Source organism: Phyllobates terribilis, unplaced genomic scaffold (genome assembly GCF_046119375.1).
Source record: "Phyllobates terribilis strain yellow unplaced genomic scaffold, ASM4611937v1 Scaffold_7__3_contigs__length_470593459, whole genome shotgun sequence".
Classification (NCBI taxonomy): domain Eukaryota; kingdom Metazoa; phylum Chordata; class Amphibia; order Anura; family Dendrobatidae; genus Phyllobates; species Phyllobates terribilis.
In genome coordinates this window covers 423,245,473-423,270,324 of record NW_027362767.1, presented here as the reverse complement: position 1 = coordinate 423,270,324, position 24,852 = coordinate 423,245,473, and the positions used below count along the sequence as shown (strand labels likewise).

At 44.0% G+C, this 24,852-nt stretch overlaps 1 protein-coding gene across 1 annotated transcript in view; it reads left to right on the top strand.

Annotated features, from left to right (window-relative positions):
* The window catches only part of LOC141155150 (complement factor B-like), a 67,760-nt gene extending 48,054 nt beyond the window's left edge, over positions 1–19,706 (top strand). Inside the window, exons 12-18 of the mRNA XM_073641835.1 lie at positions 1,795–1,912; positions 4,789–4,933; positions 5,695–5,774; positions 6,011–6,114; positions 14,391–14,523; positions 15,206–15,255; positions 19,096–19,706. Of these exons, the coding sequence (XP_073497936.1) occupies positions 1,795–1,912; positions 4,789–4,933; positions 5,695–5,774; positions 6,011–6,114; positions 14,391–14,523; positions 15,206–15,255; positions 19,096–19,254 (789 nt within the window). The 3' untranslated portion in view covers positions 19,255–19,706. The remainder of the gene's footprint in view (positions 1–1,794; positions 1,913–4,788; positions 4,934–5,694; positions 5,775–6,010; positions 6,115–14,390; positions 14,524–15,205; positions 15,256–19,095) is intronic.
* Positions 19,707–24,852: the final 5,146 nt, after the last annotated feature.

Genomic DNA, 24,852 nt, shown 5'->3' with positions numbered 1-24,852 from the left:
TTTTGGCAGAGGTGCATGTCTACACTGTACAGCTGCCCAAAATATTACATGTTGGGCCAGTTATAGATTTTGCTGCTCTACTAAAAAAGCTGTAAATAAATACTGATGTATTAATAGTCTTCTAGATAAACTGTATATCATGACGGTAACTTGCATGCCCGCATGCCCCCTCAGTGCTATCCTACTCACCATGGTTACCGCGCGGCTTCTCCTTTTGTCAGGCCGTCTCGCTGAGTTTGCCTTTTGCAGCACTCCTCAGCACTGCTGCATCAGCATGTGGTTTCCATTTGACTTTAGAGGGGTGTGGTCTGTCTTTGCAGGAATTTAACCCTGCTGTGTCCTGCAGAGATTAGGTTTCATGGCCTATCCCTGTGCCAGCAGGGTCTATATTAAGCAGCTCCTCCCACCACTCTTTGTCTGAGTGTTGGTCCCTAGCTTACTAGCACCTTGTTTATGTATGTCTCCATTTTCTGTCTCCCGTTATTGACCTGGCCTGTTTACCCACTCTGTTTGACTTCTACATCCCTGATTCCGGCTTTGTACTGTGAATCTGTGCTGCCTGCCCCGTCCTCTGACCGTCTGACTACACTTCTGTCTCACCTTCCTGTACATTGTACCCGCGCCTCTGATTCACCGGTCAGCAGCAGCAAAGCCCAGGGACTGCCCTAGAGTGGTACCTGGTGTCTCTCGGCAGCCCAGCCTATCCTCACCATAAGAGGCCCTAGTGAAGACCCGGTAGATACTTAGTCATGCCCCTCCAGGTTAAGCCCGGCCCATTGCGCAGTGGGTCCACACCCTCCAGCGTTACACTGTGTCAGAAAGGTGGCTTGAAATAATCATAAGTTCCACAATTGGATGTATTAAAAAAAAATGTCTGTGCTGAGATAATCTCACAAATGTGCCCCTGCTGTGTACTGTCTTATTTTCTGTACCTGACCATGCAGAGCTGCTCCAGTTCATTGTCAGCACATACCACAGCTCCTGGCTAGGGGAAGAAATTGAGTATACAAACACGCCACTTCAGGGGCTCTCAGCTGCTGCTTTCTGATGTAACATTTTTCCCTTCCTGTGTCATCACAGGAGCGAGTGTTTTATCTCCCGTCTCCTGAGATCATCACAAATCAAGTCAGTGAGCTAGGAGTTCCAGTGGCTGCTGAGGTCATATGTCACCGACTTCATTTATCATGAGCTCACAGGACTGATGATGCAGCAGAAACCCTCACTCCTGTGATAAAGCAGAAAGGGTAATGTGTTACCTCAGTAAGTAGCAGCTGCAAGCTCCTGCTGTTTCATCTTAATATTCAGTTCTGAAAAGTGACTTATGTTTCTTCTTCTGGCTCAGAGCTGTGGTATGTGCAGACTATGAACTGGTGCAGCTCTGCATGGTAGGACATAGCCATTACACAGGACATAGCAGGGGCACATTTCTAAGATTATCTCAGCACAGGAACATTTTTTTAACACATCGAATTGTGGAACAAATTACTATTCCAAAATGTATTAATTAAAATGTATCCTGTTTGTGGGAAAACCCTTTTAAGAAGGCATTTTGGGGGAGATTTATTAAGAATTGCCAGTCTTATTCTGAAGTACATTGGAGTAGAATAAATCCAATCTATTAACAGGTGCATGACTTTGATAACTTTTGGGCATCTTGGGCGGTTAGGTAAAAAAATGAGATCTACTTCAACTATGAGCAGGCGTAAATTAGGATTAAAATTTGTTCTACTTTCTGACGTTTCTGTCCATTTGCCACTAGACTTTGTGACACTTTCTCTTTTTTGTTACTTTAAGCGTCCAGGTTCTCAAGAGTCATGTAAAGGATCCATTGTGAGCAAATCTTTTGTCTTGACGGCTGCTCACTGCTTCCACCTAGATGAATTACCCCATACTGTCAGTGTCAGAGTTGGAGGTAAGTTCCTTCATCAGTTTTACTGGAGCTTTAGCTGCCGTCCTACTACAACAGGGGTGGGCCTACAATAACATTTTCTTTAGCGTCCTGGTAGATTCCTAGGGACCACAGTGCTCGAGCCGCCAGCCCTGTTTTGCCTAGGTAATTAGGTTGATTAGCGTGCACTCTGTCTTCTAGAGAGGTGCAGGTGGAACTGGGTATGTAACCCGTAGTCCACGATAAGAGAATTCATCGCACACTCTGGGTTTTTGTTGATTCAAAAAGGTTTATTATAACCGTGAAGGCAAATTTAACACGCAGGTGCTGGGAGACATGTGACAAATTAGAATTTAACATTTCGACCTAACCTGGATCTTAGTCATAATGTCACTGCAAGAAAAGAGGCAAAACATCAGAAGTGTTCACAGGGTATTTACAGTGATAGTTATATATATATATATATATATATATATATATATACAGTACAGACCAAAAGTTTGGACACACCTTCTCATTTAAAGATTTTTCTGTATTTTCATGACTATGAAAATTGTACATTCACACTGAAGGCATCAAGACTATGAATTACCATATGTGGAATTATATACTTAACAAAAAAGTGTGAAACAACTGAAAATATGTCTTATATTCTAGGTTCTTCAAAGTAGCCACCTTTTGCTTTGATGACTGCTTTGCACACTCTTGGCATTCTCTTGATGAGCTTCAAGAGGTAGTCACCGGAAATGGTTTTCACTTCACAGATGTGCCCTGTCAGGTTTAATAAGTGGGATTTCTTGCCTTATAAATGGGGTTGGGACCATCAGTTGTGTTGTGCAGAAGTCTGGTGGATACACAGCTGATAGTCCTACTGAATAGACTGTTAGAATTTGACAAGAAAAAAGCAGCTAAGTAAAGAAAAACGAGTGGCCATCATTACTTTAAGAAATGAAGGTCAGTCAGTCCGAAAAATTGGGAAAACTTTGAAAGTGTCCCCAAGTGCAGTTGCAAAAACCATCAAGCGCTACAAAGAAACTGGCTCACATGAGGACCGCCCCAGGAAAGGAAGACCAAGAGTCACCTCTGCTTCTGAGGATAAGTTTATCCGAATCACCAGCCTCAGAAATCGCAGGTTAACATGAGCTCAGATTAGAGACCAGGTCAATTCCACACAGAGTTCTAGCACCAGACACATCTCTACAACAACTGTTAAGAGGAGACTTTGTGCAACAGGCCTTCATGGTAAAATAGCTGCTAGGAAACCACTGCTAAGGAAAGGCAACAAGCAGAAGAGACTTGTTTGGGCTAAAGAACACACGGAATGGACATTAGACCAGTGGAAATCTGTGCTTTGGTCTGATAAGTCAAAATTTGAGATCTTTGGTTCCAACCACCTTGTCTTTGTGTGACGCAGAAAAGGTGAACGGATGGACTCTACATGCCTGGTTCCCACCGTGAAGCATGTAGGAGGTGTGATGGTGTGTGGGTGTTTTGCTGGTGACAATGTTGGTGATTTATTCAAAATTGAAGGCATACTGAACCAGCATGGCTACCACAGCATCTTGCAGCAGCATGCTATTCCATCTGGTTTGCGTTTAGTTGGGCCATCATTTATTTTTCAACAGGACAATGACCCCAAACACACCTCCAGGCTGTGTAAGGGCTATTTGACCAAGAAGCAGAGTGATGGGGTGCTACGCCAGATGACCTGGCCTCCACAGTCACCAGACCTGAACCCTATCGAGATAGTTTGGGGTGAGCTGGACCGCAGAGTGAAGGCAAAAGGGCCAACAAGTGCTAAGCATCTCTGGGAACTCCTTCAAGATTGTTGGAAGACCATTTCCGGTGACTACCTCTTGAAGCTCATCAAGAGAATGCCAAGAGTGTGCAAAGCAGTCATCAAAGCAAAAGGTGGCTACTTTGGAGAACCTAGAATATAAGACATATTTTCAGTTGTTTCACACTTTTTTGTTAAGTATATAATTCCACATGTTTTAATTCATAGTTTTGATGCCTTCAGTGTGAATGTACAATGTTCAAAGTCATGAAAATACAGAAAAATCTTTAAATGAGAAGGTGCGTCCAAACTTTTGGTCTGTACTGTGTATATATTAAATGTCCCAAGTATGGTTCAAATAAACATTGTGAAGCAACATTATCTATATAACATTATGTACAGAGTCAAACAGATTATATACATATACGGTATGTACAAATATATGCTTCTCATATACACTGTGTCTTATGATGTAAGAAGTCAATATAATGAGATATGATGTTCAGTGTCGGCTACAGTTTGGATGTAGGCACAAGTAGTGTAAACATGGATAAAGGAAGGATGTCTCCTATGTGATGTGTATACAGCAGTCTTGGTGTCTCCTATGTGATGTATACAGCAGTCTCTGTGTCTCCTGTGTGATGTAGACACTATACTGCAGACCTCCCACTGCTGTTCTATAAATATTACATGAGCAGTGATGAATTCCTCTCTGCGTGGAGACCTATAGTATAACATACATGTGTGTTCAGAACAACTTACTGCTGCGAGTTCTTTACAAAACTTATCATCGCAAATAGTCACCTGCGCTCCAGACCGCTACAAACCTGGAAAAGCAGTTCTGAGTAACAGCATCCCCCATACCACCTAACATCATACATCTCACCAAAGAGAAGCAGCTCCAGCCATCACATTAGGGAACAGCTAATTAGATATTTGACCAAATATGGCAGAATCATTTTTAAGTTGATAATTTTGATGGTATAAATATCCTTTGGCAGAAAAAAGGTTTCCCTCCCTTGATATACAACCTCCAACGTGCTCTCTAGCAGAGACATGAGCACCTCGGAGCAGATTCTACAAATGTGAGGACTACGTATGTTTTTGCTTTCATCTATTGTAGGTAAGGTATACAAAGTGAAGGACATCCACCGTCATAGTGACTATGACCCAACTAGCAAAAAGGACAAGGGTGTGGAGAAATCCTATGATTACGATATGGCTCTCATTGAACTGGATAAGCAACTTGAGTTTTCCAGTAAAATCAGGTAGAATAAGTGAAGATTTATTTTGAACATGAACATGCTAAGCGATGGTGGCACGATCACTACATCTTGAGGCACCATGACTAACTTTGTTATGGGTCACACTCACTGGAAGTGGAATTACTATGGTGGCACTGTGGTCATATCTGTTATGGGGACATCATGACCTACGTTGTCCTGGTATCATGGCTAGTGGGTTAGAGATGAGCAAAAATGTTCACAAGTCCTGTGTGAAACAAAATTATAGTTGTGGCATGACGTTGTGCTGGGCCACCTAATCAGAAGAGGCGCTAGGTATCCGGACATCATGGGCTACTAAAGTGGCTGGTGGACCAAGGTCCTGCAAATCTTTTTGCTCAAATATACTACTGGATGTGTTATTGGCTGTGGTGTGAGACAAATTCTTTGGTGGCTCTGTATGGTTGCACAACTTAATAAGATGCTGGAAAGCCGGAAAGATGCTGGTAAACAGTGTCAATAAGCTGCCAAAAAGCCATATCTTCTTGTTGTAAAGTCAGTGTAGACTGGATCAGCCTAAACCATTAAATTTTGTTGCATCTATGACCTAATAATGAATGAAATAGTAGGTTGTCCTACCACATTCTTGACAACTCTGAAGTTACAAGACTTCCTTTAGGTCTATTCTTCTGCACAAAACCTAAGAATTTAGATTTTTCTTGTTGGAGCTGGAGTTTATTTGGAGAGAGTGAAACAGAACGTTTTTATTTAGACAGCAGGAATAACCTCGCTCGCTCTTCCCGCAGACCTATCTGTCTTCCATGTACAACTGGAGCGACCTGGGCTTTAAAGCAGAGAGGGAAATCTGTAACGTGCAGCGACCATGGTGAGTGTCGGGGGAAGGTTTTGATGTGATGAGTTTATGGACTTCCAACTATAAACTTAATTTTGCTTTGTTTTTTATCATGCTATTCTTTTCTAACTCATGTTAGAATATGGCTTCATAGGGATCTGAGATTATTCTTTGTGATACAAAGCTCAAAATCCTCTGCTGTATAATCCAGCTGTACAGTCTAAAAATGTAAAACTAAATGTTAACCAATACCATTTTATATTTCCCAGAGAAGACACTGCTCTCGTCAGAATTGGTGAAGGCCATGTTTGTGGCAGAGGAAACTGATAAAGCACTTGAGCGGAAAGATGTGATCATAAAGCGAGGGAGTAAGGTAATGAGAGAACGATTTATCAGGCAGATTAAATGGCTGTAACACCGTCGTTCTGCCACATTGTTTGGCTCAGTAGAACTGACATGTGTATGTGTGCTTCTGTCGCCATGTGAGACTGGCCTTATAGTGAATGCTTTATATAGTGGCGCTTTTATGTTTTTGTCTAACAGTTTTCTGGAAATGTAAAAATAAAAAAGTCATTATATATAAATTCTTAAATACCTTTTATTAGCAAATGACATTTTTTTTGTCTAAAAAGGTAATCACATTAGTACATGAAAATGGCCCGCCATTCTCTTACACTAACAGAAACCTGTCCTAGAATCTTAGAAAAGTTAGACAGATACCTGCGGGCTTGTGCAATATGAATATTATTCTGATCTAATACTGGGAATACCAGGGGTGCTGAGGTAAGAAGAGGTTGCTAACACTCCTGTCCACTATATCTATCTGATCTAATACTGGAGATACCAGGGGTGCTGAGGTAAGAAGAAGCTGCTCACACTGCTGTCCACCCTGTCTATCTGATCTAATACTAGAGATACCAGGGTGCTGAGGTAAGAAGAGGCCACTCACACTGCTGTCCACCCCGTCTATCTGATCTAATACTAGAGATACCAGGGGTGCTCAGGTAAGAAGAGGCTGCTCACACTGCTGTCCCCCTCACCCCAGTCTATTTGATCTAATACTGGAAATATCAGGGGTGCTGATGTAAGAAAAGGCTGCTCACACTGCTGTCCTCCCTGTCTATCTGATCTAATACTGGAGATACCAGTGGTGCTGAGGTAAGAAGAAGCTGCTCACACTGCTGTCCCTCCCCAGTCTATTTGATCTAATACTGGAAATATCAGGGGTGCTGATGTAAGAAGAGGCTGCTAACACTGCTGTCCCCCCTGTCTATCTGATCTAATACTGGAGATACCAGGGGTGCTGAGGTAAGAAGAAGCTGCTCACACTGCTGTCCCCCCCCAGTCTATTTGATCTAATACTGGAAATATCAGGGGTGCTGATGTAAGAAGAGGCTGCTAACACTGCTGTCCCCCCTGTCTATCTGATCTAATACTGGAGATACCAGGGGTGCTGAGGTAAGAAGCGGCTGCTCCCACTGCTTTCCACCCCATCTATCCGATCTAATACTAGAGATACCAGGGGTGCTGAGGTAAGAAGAGGCCACTTACACTGCTGTCCACCCTGTCAATATAGGGATCTAGGGTCCCTATATTGACTCTTCACCAATCGCCGCACGCGTGCCTCGCCCTGACTTTCCCTGGCATATGGCTAAGGCTAGGGAAGGGAGGAGATGAGCACTAGTCGATCTCCACTAAACTCTATAGACAACAAGGGTAGACAAACAGGGGGGATTGCTTAGCTTTAGACGACTCGAAACAAATGCACACACGGCCTCAAGCTCCAGAGAAGATGAAGTACTGCTCTTGCTAAAGCCTCACAAGTAGTAATGAATATCTCCGGCACCTCCCTCTCAGACACACTAGGTATTTATACATTCAGGCCAGGGAGCTAATTAGCCAGAGGGAGGTAGCCGCTGGGTCCTAGAGACAGCCAGCCTCTAAGAAGATGTCTGTAATGCCAAACGTAGAGATCTCCTGCAACCAACTGCAGGGCGACTGTCTGTCACCTCTGACACACCCGTGACAGTACCACCCCCCCCTCTACGAGTGGCCTCCGAACACTCAGGACCGGGTTTCTCAGGAAAAGCGGTGTGGAATGAGCGAACCAATCTGGGAGCATTCACCTCTGATGCTGAAACCTACATCCTCTCCTCTGGACCATAGCCTTTCCAGTGCGAGTACTGTAGAGAATGAGGTTGGAGATGAAAATCTACAATCCTCGAAATCTGAAACTCCAGATTACCATCAACCATTACTGTGTGCAGTGGTAGAGGTGAGGGCTCAAGAGGTTCCACATATTTTTTAAGTAAGGGCCTATGGAACACATTGTGGACTTTAAGGGCCTGAGTCATTCCATTTGGAATCCATTGCCCATCTACGGAATTCCGAACTGTACTTTTCCACTGACCAATTCCCTGCTGAAGGCGACGTAGCCTAGACTCAGCCAAGGCGACTCAGTCAGGGTTATCATAGATGAGGACCAGGGCCCCAAAAAACCCCTCCACAGACTGGAGACAAACTGAGCCTTGCGTTAACGAAAATGCCCATGACTGAGGATCTCCCTGCAATAGAGAGATCACAATACCAACCTGTTGCTCCTCATTACCGGAGGAGTAAGGACGAAGTTTGAAATACAATTTGCATGCCTCCTTAAATACAAAAACTTGTCCCTACCTCCTGAAAACCTGTCCGGGAGGGCAACCTTGGGTCCAGGCTGGACAGACCTACCTACAGAGACCCCCACATTGGTGACCTGTAACAGCTGATGCTGCTGCTGAACCTCACAGCGGAGGTCATTCACCTCCAGAGACAGACGGTGGAACTGCTCTGCGAGCTCTGCAACTTAACCCATAGCAAGGGAGAAAGGGAAAAAAAAGGTCCACCCCCAAAAACACACAAAGAGAAAAAAAAAATGGCAGTTTTTTTTTTCCTTTTCAAAACATGCTCGGTCTATGATAATGTCGCAGGGTGTGGGAAAGACTTAGCACAACACAGAGAGAAGAGGGTAAGGGAGCCCAGACACTAGGGAAAGGGGGGAGTGGAGACCTCATAGTCTGGTCTAGTGTCACCCTGCCTCAACTACCGTCCCTATATTAGCTCTTCAATCGCCGCACGCGTGCCTCGCCCTGACTTTCCCTGGCGTATGGCTAAGGCTAGGGAAGGGAGGAGATGAGCACTAGTCGATCTCCACTAAACTCCATAGACAACAAGGGGGGACAAACAAGGGGGATTGCTTAGCTTTAGACGACTCCAGACAAATGCGCACATGGCCTCAAGCTCCAGAGAGGATGAAGTACTGTTCTTGCTAAAGCCTCACAAGTAGTAATGAATATCGCCAGCACCTCCCTCTTAGACACACCAGGTATTTATACACTCAGGCCAGGGAGCAAATTAGCCAGAGGGAGGTAGCCGCTGGGTCCTAGAGACAGCAGCCTCTAAGAAGATGTCTGTAATGCCAAACGTAGAGATCTCCTGCAACCAACTGCAGGACGACTGTCTGTCACCTCTGACACACTCGTGACACTATCTGATCTAATACTGGAGATACCATGAGCGCTGAGGTAAAAAGAGGCCGCTCACACTGCTGTCCACCCTGTCTATCTAATCTTATACTAGTAATACAAAAGCTGTTGAGGTAAGAAGAGGCTGCTCACACTGCTGTCCACCCTATCTGTTGTAATACTGGAAATACCAGGAGTGCTGAGGTAAGAAGAGGCTTTTCACACTGCTGTCCACCCTGTCTATCTAATTTAATACTGGATATACTAGAGGTGGCAAGGTAAAAAGAGGCTGCTCACACTGCTGTCCACCCTGCCTATCTGATCTAATTCTGGAGATACCCGGCTGATGAGGTAAGAAGAAGCTGCTCACACTGCTGTCCACCCTATCTGTTGTAATACTGGAAATACCAGGAGTGCTGAGGTAAGAAGAGGCTTTTCACACTGCTGTTCACCCTGTCTATCTGATATAATGCTGGAGTTACAAAGGGTGATGAGGTAAGAAAAGGCTGCTAAAACCGCGGTCCACCCTGTCTATTTGATATAATACTGGAGATACCAGGAGTGCTGAGGTCAGAAGAGGCTGCTCACACTGCTGTCCACCCTGTCTATCTGATCTAATAGTGGAGATACTAGGAGTGCTGAGGTAAGAAGAGGCTGCTCACATTGCTGTCCACCCTGTCTATCTGATCTAATACTGGAGATACCAGGAGTGCTGAGGTAAGAAGAGGCTGCTCACACTGCTGTCCACCCTGTCTATCTAATTTAATACTGGATATACTAGAGGTGGCAAGGTAAAAAGAGGCTGCTCACACTGCTGTCCACCCTGCCTATCTGATCTAATTCTGGAGATACCCGGCTGATGAGGTAAGAAGAAGCTGCTCACACTGCTGTCCACCCTATCTGTTGTAATACTGGAAATACCAGGAGTGCTGAGGTAAGAAGAGGCTTTTCACACTGCTGTTCACCCTGTCTATCTGATATAATGCTGGAGTTACAAAGGGTGATGAGGTAAGAAAAGGCTGCTAAAACCGCGGTCCACCCTGTCTATTTGATATAATACTGGAGATACCAGGAGTGCTGAGGTCAGAAGAGGCTGCTCACACTGCTGTCCACCCTGTCTATCTGATCTAATAGTGGAGATACTAGGAGTGCTGAGGTAAGAAGAGGCTGCTCACATTGCTGTCCACCCTGTCTATCTGATCTAATACTGGAGATACCAGGAGTGCTGAGGTAAGAAGAGGCTGCTCACACTGCTGTCCACCCCGTCTATCTGATTTAATACTGGAGATACCAGGAGCACTGAGGTAAGAAGAGGCTTCTCACACTGCTGTCCACCCCGTCTATCTGATTTAATACTGGAGATACCAGGGGTGCTGTGGTAAGAAGAGGCTGCTCACACTGCTGTCCACCCTGTCTGTCTAATCTAATACTGGAGATACCAGAGGTGCTGAGGTAAGAAGAGGCTGCTCACATTGCTTGTTGAGCTACTTCTGTGACTCAGACATATCTTGACAGTACATGGTATAGGTTCTCTCCAGGTCACATCAGGGGAGCTTCCTACTGCACATACTCACAGTCATTTCTCCTATTAACATTCTAGGACAGGTTTCTGTCAGTGTAACAGGACAGCGGCCATTGTACAATACCGATTAGCTCCCTAGATAATACAATTGTGATTTGATAATTACAGGTATTTAGAAATGTATTCCTAGTGACATTTTCTTTCCCTTTCTTCGCCTTCCCTTCTCCATTCTCCCTTTTTTGCCTTTCTGTTCCTTCCTATTATTGGAAAAAAAAACTTAATCTAATTTATTCAAATTCTGCCTTCATTTATTTAAAAATATATTGTTATATTAGCAGTGTTAGACTGGAGAACATTGGGTCCACCAGAGGACTTTATTCTGAAGGCCCACCTTTCATCTATATAAAACCAATGCATTATCATTAAAGGGGTTTATCGGACCAGAGAAGTTAGAGTCGGCACATGACCACAAGAATGCTAATCGCATATCAGGTGATAACCGATCAAAAGGGCAATCAGCCAAGTCCTAACAGAAAGTATATTACACACTGTGAGAATTCGGCATGATACAATGTCTGAAGAAAATTAGCCCTGGCCTGGAAAAAAACTCTTTAATGGTACTGCAAAATGACCCATGGCAGACAGTTGTGCAGTGTAGCTCCATAAATGTTTCCATCTGGCCACTACGGAAGCTAGTACAGCTGATCGGCGGGGATGCTGGACGTCGGGCCCCCATATATCTGAGGGTTAGATCATCAATGTCATCAGCTCAGGGAAGCCCCTTAGTGTTTTCATCTGCTACAGTACCCCTTTCATTACTGTCTTTGAGTATGAGTTCCCCTACACAGTGATTTCCCTCATACAAGTACAGGGTGATGATCCCAGAGGGACGTCAAGAAAGTTTAATGCTGAAATAACATATTATCATGTCCCGACAGCCCCCTATACACAGTATAAGAGCACCTACTACTCACTATACACAGTATGATGTACCCATAGTTCCCTAAATACTGTATGATAGCTCCCACTGTTCCCTTATTTTATAGTATGATGGTCCCCACAACTCCCCAATATGCAGTATAATGGCCCCACAGCTCCTAATATACAGTATGATGGTCCACAGTTCTCTATATACAGTATGATGGCCTATACAGCCTCCCTATATACAATATGATGGCCCTAGAGCCCATTATATAAAGTATGATGTCCTCACAGCCCCTATAAACAGTATGATGTCCTCACAGCTCTCTATATACAGCATGATGTCCCCACAGCTCCTCTATATACTTTATGATGTCCCCACACCACCCTATATGCAATATGATGGCCCCGACAACGCCCCACACACAATATGATGAACCAAATCTCCCTATATACAGTTTGATGACACAAAGCTCCCTATATACAGTATAATGCTCCCTATATAGAATAATGTGGCCCCACAGCCCCGTATATACAGTATGATGTCCCACAACAGCTCCCTATACACATAATAGTGTCTTCCACAGCTGCCTTTATACAGTATTATGTCCCCACAGCTCCCCATATACAGTATGATGGCCCCCACAGCTTCCCTATGTACAGTGTAATGTCCCCACAGCTCCCTATATACAGTATGATATCTCCATAGCCCCATTTATGCAGTATGATGGCCCCACAGCTCCATAAAAATGGTATGGGGACCCCGCAGCTCCCTATATACAGTATGATGGTTCAATAGCTCTCTGATGTACAGTATGATGGCCCCCACAGCTCCCTATATACAATACAGGGCCCCCATAGCTCTTCTTAATAGAGTGTGGGACCTCCACAAGAAATAACTGATTAAATAATAATGCAAAAATACTCACCTAGACACGTTCCCTCTGCTTGATGCTGCATCATGTGATTTGAGGCATGATTTAGAGCTATCTCAGACGCACAGGCTGAATGTCGGAGGAGGGAGACATTGGTTCTCTCCTCCACCTTTGTATATTGTATTCAACAGTATCTTTATCCTTAGGATGCAGATAACGTTGAAATCCAGACAGTAGGGGGCTGAGAGATGTGGCACTGGGTTCTCCCTGACTCAGGGGGCCCATACTGGCTGCCTGCCCTATGGACGCCCTTGAAGGGGAGGCCAGGGCCCATTGGAGGAATCTCCGGTCTTCCAGGATGGGCCTCCCATAACTCCCCTATATACAATACTAGCTATTGAACCCGTTCTACACCCGGGTGGCGAGCATTTTTATTGGTATATGGTCTCCCATGCTGGTATGTGCTGCTGCCCTCCTGTCCCCATCATCTTATCCTGGTATGCATGGCACCCCTCACCCCCAATCCTGGTATGCATGAGCCCCTCACCCCCAATCCTGGTATGCATGGTACCCCTCACCCCCAATCCTGGTATGCATGGCACCCCTCATCCCCAATCCTGGTATGCATGGGCCCCTCACCCCCAATCCTACTATGCATGGTACCCCTCACCCCCAATCCTGGTATGCATGGCACCCCTCATCCCCAATCCTGTTATGCATGGGCCCCTCACCCCCAATCCTGGTATACATGGCACCCTTCACCCCCAATCCTGGTATGCATGGCTCCCTTATCCCCAATCCTGGTATGCCTGGTACCCCTCACCCCCAATCCCGGTATGCATTACACCCCTCACCCCTAATCCTTGTATGCATGGCACCCCTTATCCTCAATCCTGGTATGCATGGCATCCCTCATCCCCAATCCTGGTATGCATTGCACCCCTCACCCCCAATCCTGGTATGTGTGGTACCCCTCATCCCCCCATTCCTGGTATGTGTGGCCCCCTCATCCCTTTCACGCTGTACACACATACAAAAAAGTAAACACTTATACTCACCTTTCTTCCCTGTCCTCCACCGCTGCTGCGTCCTGTTCTGCCGGAGGCCGGGGGAGGAGTGCGGCGCCGGAGCACCGCGCTATCCAGCGCCATTTTGCTGAAGACACACTGCAAATGTGTCTTCAGTAAAATGGCTCCGGATAGCGCTATACACCGATCTGACGCCTCACTCCTGCCCCGGTCTCCGGCGAAGAGAGGCACTGCGGCAGCGCTCCTCCTGGTCAGGTAAGTATGTAAGTATGGCGCCGGAGATCGCGGTATGCGTTCAGTGCCTACGCATACCGCAGTCTCCGGAGCCATACACTCCTCTTACCTGTAACGGCTGGATGCGGTGTTCTGTCTGGAGCCAGACTGCACGTCACGCATGCGCAGTCTATAAAGGCTTCAGACAGAGACACGCATCCCCCGTTATATTATAGATGTGGCCAGTCTGATGCTGTATATTAGTCAGAGCTCAGCTTTTCCAATATAACGCTCCAATTCACCTTCATAGTCGTAAACTGACACAGTCATAACCCTCCGACTTCGGAGAGTAGTGGCAGAGTTTTATCGCCTAAGTCTATATCTCTCTAGGGGATTTGAAGCTCTCTATCACAGAAACTGATCTAGACGACTGGAATAAAGATATATGATAAAATTAATCAGAACAGAACTTTTGACTTGAAAATCACATGATGGTAAAGGTCGAAGATCCACTTTCAGGTGGCAATTTACTACAACCAAGAGTTCCGTTTTACTTTTGTAATGACAACCCCCCTTCTCCTCCACAGAGGCTCGCCTGTCTAGAGGATACCAAAAAGATCGACAAATTCAAGGATGTTCCAGACATTAAAGATGCAGTGTCTGACAATTTCTTATGTACAGGGGGAATAGATCCTCAGGTGGATCCACAAACCTGCAAAGGTAAATCAAGTGCAGGTGTCATAAAGTGCTAGAAGTGTCACTATTTTTTTATATCTTCATCGTTGTCACTACTTACAATACATTTTATCGAACATGAGCTTTTTAACAACTCTAAAAAAAAAGGATGTTCAAGTAATTCTTGTATATTTTTTTCCTCGATACATGGAGCTCCATTTTTGGGTCACTTTTGTATCAAAATATGAAATACATGTCTATATTTCAAAAAAAAAATTTTACTATCACAAAGAACTACTAAAAAAAAACACATTTTAAATTGTGTTCCCCTTTCCATAGAAATAATTTTTATACTTTGGATATATTTCCTATAGGAGTTATTCGGAGTGCATCTGCTTCAAAAACTGCCTGAAACGTTTCAATTCATTTCTATTGTAAAAGCACTTTGCTGTTCGTATGTTCAGTATTTTGAGCTTCAGGTTTTGAAAAATGTTTTGTACAAAATGCTTCAAAAACTCTTCAAAACCTCTTCAGAAAACCAAAATAAATTTCCCAAAGAATATTTCCAATAGAAAACTCATTCTTTTTGACCACTTAGTAAAAAACTCCATCGGCCTCTCCCATAAGGTTTCTAGATTTTAGCTGTGAATGGATAGATTCAAGTCCCTAGTAGAACTATATGACCAGCTGTGAAATACATCTACGTCTCCTGTTCTTCTGATTCCAGGTGACTCTGGTGGTCCTGTTATTGTGCCCTACAAACAACGCTTCATCCAGGTAAGTGACCGCCACATAGAAGATCACTGCATATTCTCTTTCTGCTTCATATTGTGATACTTTGCTCCAGTAATACGCAGTGGTGCCCTAATGGAAATATCTGTAATTGTGCATCATATAGAGAGGAGGGAGCGTCCCTCCAGCAATCCTCTGTGAGCAGATCAGCCGTAAAGTGATAGCCGTACAGAGAGATGCTGAGAGGACACATCATGGTGACATTTGTTTTAAGGAAGATGATGGGTGATGTAGGTCGAGCATCTATCCAGTATCCTGTGACCTATATTTGTCTATTCCAAATAATGTTAAAATTAAAAATGGAAAAAGTACATATATTATTTTTTTTAAAAAGTGCATTTTCCCGCATTTTCCCCAATATAAAAATGAAAGTCATCGTTGCCACACAAAAAAAGAGAGATAACATTCAGTCATTGGTTGGCTTTGGTGTACTTTAACACTGATGACCTCTTCTTCTGATTGGTGGGGGTGCGACACCATGGTACTCCGACGATCAGCTGTTCACGATGCAGTATAATAACCTTGTTCACCTTGCTGATGCAGTATAACTACCTTGTCCACCTTGCTGATGCAGTATAACAACCTTGTTCACCTTGCTTATGCAGTATAACTACCTTGAGTCTTGTTGCTGTGCTCAGTTTTGCCATAATGTATGACCTCTGATATGATACTGTTTTCCACAACCTTAGAGTTTGTCTGTTCCTCACCCAGTTTTAAACCTCCTACGCAGCTGTTTCTGTTTCAAGTTAATAACTGTGTACATATGAAAATTATAACCATTATCAACTGTTTGGTATAATTGGTTACTCATACACCTGACTATAATTCTACAAAATCCCTGATTTTGTGCAAGCGTATCTAGAAGAAATGACACTGAACATTTCTATTTTTGAAAGCTTCTTACTTTGCAGCATTTTCCACACCTGCCTGACACTTTAGCACAGTACTGTACACTAAAAGGTTATTAAACCCTTCACATTCAATGCAATGACAGATGTTTATGTCATGAAATAGACAAGGGAGTGTGGAGCTCCACACAGGGCCGGTGGTGTTATGCAGAGAGTACATGTCTCTAACTGCAGCAACCGGAGCTAACTTTGATTGATGCATGTAGTGCCTTAAAAGTCCTGCCCAGTCCAATGTTTAGGAACCGATTGGTCCTGAACTGCAGGTTCAAGTCCCTTATTGGGATTAAGCAATACAGAGTAAAGTAGAAAAAGCTTTAAAATAATATAAAAAAAAATATATATACATATATATATGTGTGTGTATATATATATATATATATATATATATATATATATATATATATATATATATATATATACACACAGTACAGACCAAAAATTTGGACACACCTTCTCATTTAAAGATTTTTCTGTATTTTCATGACTTTGAAAATTGTACATTCACACTGAAGGCATCAAAACTATGAATTAACACATGTGGAATTATATACTTAACAAAAAAGTGTGAAACAACTGAAAATATGTCTTATATTCTAGGTTCTTCAAAGTAGACATCTTTTGCTTTGATGACTGCTTTGCACACTCTTGGCATTCTCTTGATGAGCTTCAAGAGGTAGTCACCGGAAATGGTTTTCACTTCACAGGTGTGCCCTGTCAGGTTTAATAAGTGGGATTTCTTACCTTATAAATGGGATTGAGACCATCAGTTGTGTTGTTCAGAAGTCTGGTGGATACACAGCTGATAATCCTACTGAATAGACTGTTAGAATTTGTATTATGGCAAGAAAAAAGCAGCTAAGTAAAGAAAAACGAGTGGCCATTATTACTTTAAGAAATGAAGGCGAGTCAGTCTGAAAAATTGGGAAAACTTTGAAAGTGTCCCCAAGTGCAGTTGCAAAAACCATCAAGCGCTACAAAGAAACTGGCTCACATGAGGACCGCCCCAGGAAAGGAAGACCAAGAGTCACCTCTGCTTCTGAGGATAAGTTTATCCGAGTCACCAGCCTCAGAAATCGCAGGTTAACAGCAGCTCAGATTAGAGACCAGGTCAATGCCACACAGAGTTCTAGCAGCAGACACATCTCTACAACAACTGTTAAGAGGAGACTTTGTGCAGCAGGCATTCATGGTAAAATAGCTGCTAGGAAACCACTGCTAAGGACAGGCAACAAGCAGAAGAGACTTGTTTGGGCTAAATAACACAAAGAATGAACATTAGACCAGTCAAAATCTGTGCTTTGGTCTGATGAGTCCAAATTTGAAATCTTTGGTTCCAACCACCGTGTCTTTGTGCGACGCAGAAAAGGTGAACGGATGTACTCTACATGCCTGGTTCCCACCGTGAAGCATGGCGGAGGAGGTGTGATGGTGTGGGGGTGCTTTGCTGGTGACACTGTTGGGGATTTATTCAAAATTGAAGGCATACTGAACCAGCATGGGGTGCTACGCCAGATCACCTGGCCTCCACAGTCACCAGACCTGAACCCAATCGAGATGGTTTGGTGTGAGCTGGACTGCAGAGTGAAGGCAAAAGGGTCAACAAGTGCTAAGCATCTCTGGGAACTCCTTCAAGATTGTTGGAAGACCATTTCCGGTGACTACCTCTTGAATCCATGCAACCGGCATGGATTTATATTGAGTGACCAAGTAATAGTTAAAACAAAAGAATTAGAATGGTAAAAAATAAAAAATAAAGATTATACTCACCTTCTGATGGCCCCCGGTGTTTTCTCCCCTCCGTCTGGTCTCTTGCACTGTTCGCGGTGGTGTGAAGGACCTGCGGTGATGTCATTGAGTCATGTGACAGGTCACATGACTCAATTACGTCATGGCAGGTCCTTCACAACTCCGCGACCCATACAGCAGACCAGACGGAGGGGAGAAAACACCGGGGGCCATCAGAAGGTGAGTATAATCTTTATTTTTTATTTTAAATTCTTTTTTTACAGGTTCTATGGTACCTGTGTCTGGATGAGAGTCTCCTCTCCTCCAGGCCTGGGTACCATCCACACATTGAACTGTGTGATATCCGCTTGTGCAGATGCAGTGATGCGAATGTCACACGGTCCAATGCAAGTAAATGGCGGCGATTACGCTGCGTGTCCGCAAAATTAATGGACATGCTGCGGATTTTTCCGCAATGATAATCCGCAGCGGAAATTTCCGCAGCATGTGCACTGCACATGCGGATTATCATTGGGGACCATGGGCACGTATTAAAAAAGCGCTTTTTAAGCGTTTTCGCTGCGGAAATTCCGCGGCAAAAACGCTTGAAAAACGCATAGTGGGCACGCAGCCTAATGGAAAAATAAAACAGGTATCCGTGTTAGAAAATGGAAACACAAGCCAAATTTTCATTTTTTTTTTTAACAAATTCTGAATTTCTTTAAGCCACTAAAACAGTAAAAAAAATATTAATTATTAATATTTTGTATCGCTATAATCATCCTAACCTGGAAATTGTTTTGCCAGGTCATTTTTATTGCGCTATTAATGGCATCAAAATTAAACCCATAAAAATAATGGGTTTTTTTTTTTTTTTATTTAGCTTTTTTTTCACCATTTCAACTCACTTAATTTTTTTTCCTGGTGTTGTGCAACTTAGAAAAATATTAACCCTTCTATATCATTGGTTTTCAATACATTATATAATAAACTACAACTCATCTCACAAAAAAAGTTATGGATCTTGGAAAAAGGGGAACATAAAATGAAAACTCAAAAATGAAAATTTTACATGCTCTAGTCTAAAGGGGTTTACACCGAAATCTTTGCAACTTTTGCAGATTTTTTGTAAGATTTCAATGTTTTGTTTTTATAAGTTTTGTACTGATTTCACTTGTCTTTGGCCGTTTAGGTGGGCATTATTAGCTGGGGGACAGTCATCAGCTGTAAAGGACCTAAAAGAAATCCTGGGCCGGTGCCGGCGCTGTCTCGTGACTTCCATGCTGATGTCTTTAAGATGTTGCCTTGGCTAAAGGACAAGTTGAAGGAGGATTTGACATTCCTGAACTAAAGCTTCCAGGCGGTGGAGCTATAGGCGTAACGATTGGGCCACGTTAATGACACAAGCTATGGTTGAACGCGTTTCAAGAAAAGTATTCAGAAGTGATGGTAATACAGAGCACCGCCGGCATTATATTTTACAAAGCGGCATAGGATCCACTGCGCAAATGCAATAAATCTAATTTCTGGAATTATATAAACATTACTTCTAGAATTAACGCCACTGACCGCTTGACTTCCTGAATATGAAGAATATTGTATATTTTAGCCTTGTGTAAGATCAGTAGTGCAGAGAGTAGGTGACAATGTTATCTGCTTCTGGTAGTTTTAATTAGATACATAAAGACTGTAATCTGATTGGCTTTTGTGAGTTACACCCCCGCTTATTGTCTGAACTAATATTAATGCATGGAATCCTGTTTAATCTGTTTTACTCAATATAATGCATGTTATTCCTTTTTCTTACATTGTGAAAAGATTATTCTTGACACAAAAAAAAATAATTTAAAAAGTTTCATTTTGGCCAGAGGAACCCTCTATCCCAAATTTTTACATATTTAACTGACTTGAGGAAAATCTCCTTTTAAAGGGGTTGTCCAGTGAAAACAAGTTGATAACTAGAAATGGGAAGATCAATTTGCGGAATTCCATTCCATCAACCAGGTCAACAGTTTTTGGCCACTGGACGGAAGGCTTGCCAAACTCTTACCTTCTGAGATCCCTAACGTAGCTTTTCATTGGCCAGCCTTGGCTAATCGAATGGAGAGTTGGGGATTCCAGAAGATAAGAAAGCCGCAAGCTTCCCGTCCAGCGGCCAGAGACTACTTGACCTGGTCGATGGATCAGAGTCCTGTGAATCGATCCACCCATCTCTAATGATAACTTACAGAGTTGTCCACTACTAGGACAACCCATTCTCATTCCCATTTGGCCCCATTAAAATAAAAAGTCTTATATTCACCTCCTGTGCCGACGCCATTCCCGTGGTGTTGGTACTTGCTCTTCTGGGACTCATGTGATGTTGATACGTCATGTGAACCCTGCACCAAATCAGCACTGGCATCACTGTCCCCGCCTTCGGACGTATAAATAATTAACAGGAAGTAAGAGTTGTGGCTGGCCTCTCACTTCCTGTTAATTACTTATACGTCTGAAGGCAAGGACAGTGACGCCATCGCTGATTTGGCGCAAGGCTCATATGACGTAACAACATCACGTGAGCCCTTGGAGAGCGGGTGCCGACACCACTGGAACAGCACCGGCACAAAAGGTGAGTATAGGCTTTTTTATTTTAACAGGGCCAAACATGGGGAATGAGAAGGGGTGGTCAACTCCTTTATTGAGGGGGTAGGACCGCTAGGACCTGCACCGATAGGCAGAATGTGGAATTTTTGTCCCTGACGAGACATTTTTATACTCGTTAGAATGGAGAGCTACAACCCATGCGAAAGAAGTCTTTACCTCCTCAGCACCAGAATTCTAGAGAAGAAGAGGTCACGTGTAGTTTTATTGGCAGTAAAAAATAAAATATATGTAAATATATTTATATATAAAATTTGGAATTGTCATAATCAAACTGATCTGCAAAATAAAGATAATACAGTATTTAAGCCACATTATGTATGGCTCAGAGTTTATATTTATGAAAAAAAGAACTTTTTGCTGATTTTTCCTATTCTCCCCAAATTAATAAAAGTTAAAAAGTTAAATTTACTCCAAAACGGATCTAAATACCACCTCATCCTGCAAAAAAAGAAAACAATCCTTCATACGACTGCGACAACAGAAAAATAAAAATATTAGGACATTTGGAATGCAAAGATGACAGAGCAAAGTAAACTGTTATTCCTGAAGGACGTCCTTAAAGGAATTCACCTACTAATATATTGTAAATATACTAACATACTGTCATAAAATATAGAAATACCAGTATTTCCTTCATTGTGAGGCACTCAATAATCTGACAAAACCCATAATCTATTTTATGTGAAGTGCCTGAAAGTCATGGGGAATTAGAGTATAGGACTTAAATTAAAAAACTACAGTAATAGTTGAATGGATTATTTTACTTCTTTTTTTTTCACGCCAAGTGGCATAATACCTTTTAGTGGTTACAGTCTCTCTGATAGGGTACTCTTGGATATTGGGTGCAGTTCATTCTAAGTAATGCTTGAATGCCCTCACATGTACTGTAATTTAGGGACAGTTTAAAGGTGATTTCCAGCTTTTCAAAATAGAAGGCTTGCCCTTAGGACATGGCATCAATATTAGATCATCAATGTTTAGGACTGAACCAACCAGGGGGCAAACTACAGGTCTCCGAACAACCAATGTTACAGTAGAGCTTCTCTTAACTCACATGGAGCTTTCTGCAACCAGACCCATATTTGCTATGAGCCAGAGGAGGACCAGTGCCTAGGGTGGTGGATTGCAGGGAGCAGCACCAGGATAAAAAATATAAAAAATGTTTTCTATCTGTCTTTGCGGAGGGTAGTGTATTAATTTGTAGTTACGTCTTTAGGATACAAATACAAATAAACTTCCAAGTGCGCCGGCACTTCTGGGGCCAGAGGAGCTCCAATCAGCGTGCAGCAACAAGCTCACACTGCTGATATTACTATGGCACGATAAGGTCACCTCATCATGCTGCAGATGTTGTTACAGAACACAACAGAGGTGAAGAAGACAGAGCCAGGAGCAGGTAAGCACTCATAGAACTGAAGATACAGGACAACTTTTACTGTAGGCTGGGGTTTAGTGGCTTACAGAATGAGGAATAGTGCGATGGACAGTAGGGAAGAGGATAGTGTGGGGGGGTTCAGCATGCAGAAGGAGCAGCATGGGGGGCTCAGTATGGAGAAGGGACATTGTTGGGTGTTCAGTATGGAGAAAGGACAATATGGCAATATGGGTGGCTCGCCATGGTGAAAGGACAGTGTGGGCGGCTCAGTATGGAGAAGGGACAGTGTGGGGGCTTACTATACAGAAGGGGCAGCATATGGGGCTCAGTATGTAGAAGGTACAGTGTAGGAGGCTCAGTATGCAGAAGTGGCAGCATGGGGGGACTCAGTATGGAGAAAGGGAGATGGAGGAGGGGTGGTGGTCATACTATATAACGGGGGATGGTGTGGTGGAAATATTTTACAGGAGAGGATAGTGTGGAGGCCATGAGAGGGGTAGTGTGCTTATTTAGGGCACAGCGTATGGCAGACATATTTTATTAAGGAGCATCATAATGACACTGCTATTTTAGGGCACCTTGTCCGGATGTGCTTGAGAAGACAAGAGAAGAGAAAAGTCTACAAAGATGAGGTCTGGCTGCGAAAAGTCATTGTGGCATCCAGACCAGATGAAGAAGAAAGGGATGGGCTCAACTCCACTTAGAGAAGACGTCACTTGTAGAGTACCTGAATCTAAGGGTGTACTTACATTGGAGAATCACAGCCTTTAAATGACCGCCAACTGGATATGTGAAGCAGATCGGGAATCATTTAACAGCCTGTTTATACAGACTGTTCTGTGCACATAGAATAACATTGTTCTTGGCAGCACATGTGTACCCAGGACGATCTACTGCCATGAACAATAATATTTAAGCAAGCTTAAAAATAATTTCACCCAATGGATGAATAATTTGCTCGCACATCGGGTGATTGACAACCTGTTTAAATAGGCCAATATACAGTTCTCAATTATTGGCAAAAGTCCCTGAAGCATCTTTTCTGATGTCTTTTGCTTTTTTTTTTATTATTATTCCATACTGTGAGGACCTGGCCACTTTCTAAATACTTTTCCAGCACTGAGCACCCCTTTTCGTCAATCTTAATTTTGTGTTTTGTTAGAAATTTGCTTGCTGTGTTTTGTTAGTGATTTGTTTGTGACTCGCCCAGGGGGATATGTGGGACTCGGTACCCGGGCCTTTACCTTCTTGGGAGGTCACGGCAGTCGGCTCCCGGGCCCGTACTCTGGGGTCACTCTTTAAAAGGGGCTTGTTACTTGAAGGGATGAATAACAGTTTTGTCTCGTGACGCCACCTGTGGTTCCCGGTAATGGGTACCGGCGCTGCTGCAGACCTCTGGAGCAGATGTTAGGGCAGCTGGGTTGGTGCGGCTCTCCACAGGCAGAGCACAGCCCCAGGGCAGTGTAGGTGCAGATGGTGATGCTGGGCGTTGTAGTGCAGGAGCTATAATGTGGTAGAAATAACTGACAGAAACAGTGGGGTGCAGTCATCCGAGTTTACTCACAGTTATTTAGGTTCTTTAGGTGGCACCATACAGGTGACAGTCTCCCACTTCACGCTGCATCTACCAGGCAGGGGTTCAGCACTCCCTCAAGTATCTCAAGAGCAGTTAACGGGACCCCTCTCTTTATGTTCCTTCCTTAACCGACTTCCCGCGCTGGGTCTCTCCCTCCTGCCCTGCGCCCCGCTACACAAAGTCCCGATCAGGTACCTTGAGATCCCTCTGGGCAACTTGGAGTTCCCGGACCTTGCTTGGTGCCCTTTTCAGCGGCTTAGGTGCGGTTTGTGGCAACTGCACCTTGGAAGTGCAGAAGCCTCCAGTTTTCTAGCTGAGACCTAAAGTAACTCGGCTAGTCCAGGGACCGGTTCCCTTCCTGCGGCCTGATCCCTCTAACGCCTGGCAGATTCGGGCGTACGGGTGCCGTCCTGCATTCACCGTACCCCCTGGGATCCCTTCAGTTGCTGGAGCCTTCCTCCCTTGTTCCCACTCCTCTCTCAGTCTTGGGCATGAAAGGCCGAGCCTGCCTCCCGAGCAGAGCTCCTGAAGAGCCTCTGCTCCCTTCATCCTCACTCTCTCTCTGTCTCTCTCTCCGTACGACTCAACACTGTTTCGAAGATGGTTTCCCTATATATATATGTATCTTCTTCAAGTGCTCCCCTGTTCTGCGTCCTCCACCCACACCCACTACATGGTTCCCCCTCACTTTGGTTCCCCCCACTCCAGCCAGGGACGGGGCAGCAGAAAGCAGTGCATATTGCCCTTCCAGCCGGTCTGGAGTAGTATAGTGTTGAGTGCGGGTGTTAGGGTCCCGGGCAGTACTCCATCCTTACCTGAGAGAAGGAGATGCCACTGGGTGAGGTGCAGTACCTCTGTGGTGACTGAACCCTCAGGGGCGCCAAATTTGCTCATCAGTTCAACCTCAGGTATCTATTCCATTCAGTGTCCATATCTCCGAGACCTTGGGCCATTGTTCTCTCCATCACCACAGGTGGTCTCACATGCAAACCCAGGGGATGGGTTCCACCTGAGAAAATATCTCCACTAAGACATAATTAGCTGGGGGAGGGAGGGGTGATTGTGACGCCATGCTGCGCTTGGTATCACAGATCCTAGAAGTGTGCATTGATGGATTCCTCCACAAGAGGCCCCCATAAATATTCACACATCTCCACCTTCCACCTCAGACCATCAGAGGGTGCCCGTTGGGGAGATAAATAGGGAAGGTGGAGCCAGGCAGTTCAGTTCCTGCAAAAGATGAGCCAAAGAGAGGTCAGTCTGCAGTGGAGCTCAGTGATTCAGCTGTTCCTCTGGAGAGTTCAGCAAGTACAGGTCTGAATGCAGAGTTGAGCTCAGTTGAGTTGTAGCTC